We start from the raw sequence: 5,377 nt of genomic DNA on the forward strand, positions 1-5,377 counted from the left end.
TTTCTGTTTTATGTTTTGACTTTTTGGCCTCAAGGGGTGTGGGATCTGAGCTCCCTTACCGGGGATGGAACTCACACCCCCTGTTTAGAAGGTGAACTTCTAGCCACTGGACCTCCAGGGAAGTCCAGAACGTGCTTTCATTATGACTAATCTAGAGCTTATTCTAAGTGTGAAAAAACTAGGTCATACAAGTATCTGAAGAATCTTTGTAATCAAAAACCAAAATCATGTGAATCCACAGAACGCTGGTGTCTTCAAAGATGAACAAATATGTTTTGATTCATCAGTTTAATGGAACCAACCGTTCCTGCTTAACATGGATTCTTAGTAGATTGGCAGTAGAGAAAGTGTCCCAGTCTTAAGAAGGACTTTTGAGAAACTAGCCCTTGGGTTGTCTAGAGGCAGCTTCTTTAGAGTCAAGAACAAGACCAGGAACCCTCTCAACACTGGTAGTGGAGGTAAGGCAACATGACAGATGTGGCCAAAGAGAGAACAGGAAACAGAGAAAGTGGCAAAAATATTTTTTTTTTTTTTGACACTATGAAAACGCTTTAATGGTGGCGGCTGTACAGAACGTGATGTCAGGACAGGAAAGCACACACACAGTGAGACAGACTACCAGAGCAGCTGTGAGTGAATAAAGAGTTCCCACGGCCTCGGCCTCCCGGCTCCGGCGGCTCTAGGCCACCTCCTCCTCGGCCTCCTCCTCAAACTCGCCCTCCTCCTCGGCCGTGGCGTCCTGGTACTGCTGGTACTCGGACACCAGGTCGTTCATGTTGCTCTCGGCCTCGGTGAACTCCATCTCGTCCATGCCCTCGCCCGTGTACCAGTGCAGGAAGGCCTTGCGCCGGAACATGGCCGTGAACTGCTCCGAGATGCGCTTGAACAGCTCCTGGATGGCCGTGCTGTTGCCGATGAAGGTGGCCGACATCTTCAGGCCGCGGGGCGGGATGTCGCACACGGCCGTCTTCACGTTGTTGGGGATCCACTCGACAAAGTAGCTGCTATTCTTGTTCTGCACATTAAGCATCTGCTCGTCCACCTCCTTCATGGACATGCGGCCCCGGAAGACGGCAGCCACGGTCAGGTAGCGGCCGTGGCGCGGGTCACAGGCGGCCATCATGTTCTTGGCATCAAACATCTGCTGGGTCAGCTCGGGCACCGTCAGCGCCCGGTACTGCTGGCTGCCCCGGCTGGTCAGCGGGGCGAAACCGGGCATGAAAAAGTGCAGGCGGGGGAAGGGGACCATGTTGACAGCCAGCTTCCGCAGGTCAGCATTGAGCTGGCCTGGGAAGCGCAGGCAGGTGGTGACCCCACTCATGGTGGCTGACACCAGGTGGTTCAGGTCACCGTAGGTGGGGGTGGTCAGCTTCAGGGTTCTGAAGCAGATGTCGTACAGCGCCTCATTATCGATGCAGTAGGTCTCATCTGTGTTCTCTACAAGCTGGTGGACCGAGAGAGTGGCGTTGTAGGGCTCCACGACGGTGTCTGACACCTTGGGCGACGGGACCACGCTGAAGGTGTTCATGATCCTGTCTGGATACTCCTCCCGGATCTTGCTGATGAGGAGGGTGCCCATCCCAGACCCAGTCCCCCCGCCCAAGGAGTGGGTCAGCTGGAAGCCCTGCAGGCAGTCACAGCTCTCCGCCTCCTTCCTCACGACATCCAGCACTGAGTCAACAAGCTCTGCACCTTCCATGTAGTGCCCCTTGGCCCAGTTGTTCCCGGCGCCACTCTGACCGAAGACGAAGTTGTCCGGCCTGAAAATCTGCCCGAAGGGCCCCGAGCGCACAGAGTCCATGGTGCCCGGCTCCAGGTCCACGAGCACGGCGCGGGGCACATACTTGCCACCGGTGGCCTCGTTGTAGTACACGTTGATTCGCTCCAGTTGCAAGTCGCTGTCCCCGTGGTAGGTGCCGGTAGGATCGATGCCATGCTCGTCGCTGATCACCTCCCAAAACTTGGCGCCGATCTGGTTGCCGCACTGGCCGGCCTGCAGGTGTACCATCTCCCTCATGGCGGCGGCGGCGGCAGCAGGGGTGGCTGCGGAGGAGAGACGGGAGCGAAAGCCGAAATGCGGGCGCGCAGAGTTCTCAAAAATATTAACTTGGGCTTATCATCTTGGGCACACTTTTATTTGGATTGAATAGGATGATCTACTCACACTGGATTTATCTTTATCATGAGATTTCAGTGAGTGGTGACATTGGTCCTTTACTATTGTGGAGAAATACGTATAACATAAAATGTACCAGTTAAATCATGTTTAAATATACAGCTCAGTGCCTTTAAAGACATTCACATTGTGGTATAACCATCACCACCACCATCTGAAAATCACTTTGTCTTTCCAGATTGAAACTCTGTCTGTTAAACACTCTCCGTGTCCCTTCCTGCAACCCCTAGCACCTTCCCTCCTATTTTCTGTCTCTGTGGATTTGACTACCATGGGTACTTCATGTAAGTGGAATCATACAATATTTGTCCTTTTGTGACCGGCTTATTTCACTTAACACAATGGTCTTCAAGGTTCATCCATGTTGTAGCACATGTTAGAATTTTCTTCCTTTTTAAGACTGAAAAATATTCCATTCTGTGGAACACATACTGTTCATTTATTCACCTTTCAACAGACTTTGTGTTGTTTTAAACTTTTGCTTCTGGTCAGTAATGTTGCTGAAATGAGTGTAAGTGTTCTTTGCTCAGTCGTGTCTGACTCTTTGTGACCCCATGGACGGTAGATCACAAGGCTCCTCTGTCCATGGGATTCTCCAGGCCAGGGTACTGGAGTGGGCTGCAATGCCCTCCTTCAGGGAATCTTCCTAACCCAGGGATTGAACCTGTGTCTCATTTTTTCTGCATTGGCAAGTGAGTTCTTTACCGCTAGTGCCACCTGGGAAGCCTATATCTATATATTTATTTATTTGACTGTACCGAGTCTTGAAGCTTCCCTGGTGTCTCAGATGGTAAGTCTGCCCGCAATGTGGAAGACTCGGCTTTGATCCCCAGGTTGGGAAGATCCTCTAGAGAAGGAAAGGGCAACCCACTCCAGTATTCTTGCCTGGAAAATCCCATGGACGGAGGAGCCTGGTGGGCTACAGTCCATGGGGCTGCAAAGACTCAGACATGACTTCCACTGCACTGAGTCTTGCTGTGGGATGTGGGATCTAATTCCCTGACTAGGGATTGAACCTGGAGCCCTTTGCCTTGGAAATACAGAGTCTTAGACACAGACCACTCGCGAAGTCCCTTATTTAGGTGTATTTTTTTCTTTCATGATTCTATACCAATTCCCAATATTCTTTCAGTCAAGTGCCTGCAAAGTCAAGCAGAAGGATGAGATCACTATCAAAAGTCAGTGTATTTTGCCACAGAACAAGAAACTTTCTTCCACTTTTTTGGGTCCCCAACTGTATCTTTATCCAGGAACCCTGGGAATCTAGCCATTCTGACCAGCCTGGGTGCCTGGTACATGTGGAATTCAATACGTTCCTTGGAAGAGGAGGTGCTGGTCCAAGAAATGATGAAGAGGAGGCAGAGGGAAGGGGTAGAATCTGATGGGGAAGCAAAGAAATTTGTGGAGAGCTTTGAAAAACAGAATCTGAAGCCCCCAGGGAAAGACCTCTATCCCTGCTTCTGATGTTTGAGTCAGGGTTAAGACTTTCCAAAAGTGAAGACTTTAAATCATCTATTATATGAAAAAGGGCAAATTGGGTTCATAAGGAACATATAAAGAACAGATATAATCCTTTGTCTCACAAGTCCACAGTGTAATAAATAAATGTCCACATACAACTGAGGTCTTGCTAGGCATACTGGATCATAGAAACATAGTTTCCATGTAAATTCTTAACATACAACATTTAGAAAGTACTGATAAAAATCTACTTCCTTGAGTTGTATAATTGAAGCACATCTTAGGTAAATGTAACAATAGAGATGAATTTTTAAAATTTCAGTTTCTTCATCATAAAGAAAGGTTGTGTTTTTGAATACTTATGAATGATATTGATAATACTGTTATAAATGTAAATCTTTTGCTATTTGTGCATTTTTTTCAACATGGAGAGCCATGTTGGAGAACTTTTGCCAAGCTATGCCTTTTATCACCAAAGAGAAATAGTCAATAAAATTATTTAATAAGTGTATTTGTAACAAATGTTTAAGAAAATAGTGAAGGACTTCCCTGGTGGTCTAGTGGTTAAGACTTTGACTTGCAAGGCAGGGCGTGTGGGTTCGACTCCCCATTGGTGAACTAAGATCTCACATGCCTTGTGGCCAAAAAAATCAAACCATAAAATAGAAGTAATATTATAACAAATTCAGTTGAAGACTTTAAAAATGGTTTACATAAAAAAAAAAAAACCCTTAAAATAATAGTTGAAATAGTACCTTGCTATTTTCTATATGAAACTTTAGAATTGCATTAAACATGGCAGATAAGAACAATAACTCTTATGTAAAAAAAGAAATGCCTAACATTAATGGGAAATGCTGATTCCCTGTTTGTTTATTTTAATAGCACAAACATTTAAATCTTATTTCTAAAGAAAAGAGAGGAAGAGAATTAAGAGAGAGATTTGGGGGATGGGAAATTGAGGAGGCTACCAAAAATCTTTCACTTCCAATAGGTCTTAATGTTTAAAATCTCTGAAGTTTCCTTGTGTGTTATGAAAAACTACCAATTTATCTTTTTCCATTTTCCCAAAGGAGGTTGACCCAAATCCAACAGCAGCAGTTGAAAAATTTCTCGCAGCTTTATCAAATGGCCCCTACAGAGCCCAGCTTAAAATTAAAAGCTCCTCTTACCAGAGGGAATATATGTGACTCTAATAACTGAAATGTGTTTTTACTTTCTATTACAGAGGTCAAAAGGTTTCTAAACAAACTGAATTTATCAATTATTTAGAGTTGATTTCGTCTGAAGTGGTATTTCTGGGATATTATTTGGGGGATAAATTCAATGTTCTAGAGCCAACAGCAGTATTTTATTCATAACAAATTTCCACAAAACTGAATTTGCTGGAGCAACTTAATTTCCACTATCGTGTTTGCACTGTAGAAATATCAACCGAGGTGTTATAGGGCCTAACTAGTGGGCTTTTCAAAGGAAAAATTCCATCTAAACACGTTTATTCAGCACCTCCCTGCTCTCTGTTTATTGCTTAAGAAATGAACTAACTTCTCTATCTACTTGGATTAAATATATATAGACATATATATGTATATATACATTTAGGCCCTGAAACATTCTTCAAAACCGCAGAGATATATTGAAAGTTAAAAACAATATCTTAAATAACATTGTCATTCTAGCGGCCAAAGAAAATGAGATTGTTGTCAAGATTTTGATTAGAGTTTTTCTTTTTTTTAAATG

The 5,377-nt window shown here is 44.7% G+C and overlaps 1 protein-coding gene across 2 annotated transcripts; it reads right to left on the minus strand.

Moving 5' to 3' along the window:
- Positions 1-520: 520 nt before the first annotated feature.
- LOC136164548 (tubulin beta-4B chain-like) lies at positions 521-2,088 on the minus strand. Of its 2 annotated transcripts, XM_065929652.1 has the most exons (2): positions 1,741-2,079; positions 521-1,624 (listed from the first exon to the last, which is right to left on the minus strand). In XM_065929652.1, exons 1-2 carry the CDS (start codon positions 1,933-1,935, stop codon positions 680-682), a joined length of 1,140 nt encoding a protein of 379 aa, XP_065785724.1. In that variant the 5' UTR covers positions 1,936-2,079; the 3' UTR covers positions 521-679. The 2 variants fall into 2 exon arrangements, with proteins under 2 accessions (XP_065785724.1, XP_065785723.1); XM_065929651.1 differs by having other exon boundaries at positions 521-2,088.
- Positions 2,089-5,377: the final 3,289 nt, after the last annotated feature.

This window comes from Muntiacus reevesi, chromosome 3, assembly GCF_963930625.1.
Source record: "Muntiacus reevesi chromosome 3, mMunRee1.1, whole genome shotgun sequence".
NCBI classification, from domain to species: Eukaryota; Metazoa; Chordata; class Mammalia; order Artiodactyla; family Cervidae; genus Muntiacus; species Muntiacus reevesi.

Bases quoted from the DNA above. Each gene is read 5' to 3' on its own strand.
- LOC136164548 (XM_065929651.1), bottom strand. From the start codon at position 2,017: ATGAGGGAGATGGTACACCTGCAGGCCGGCCAGTGCGGCAACCAGATC.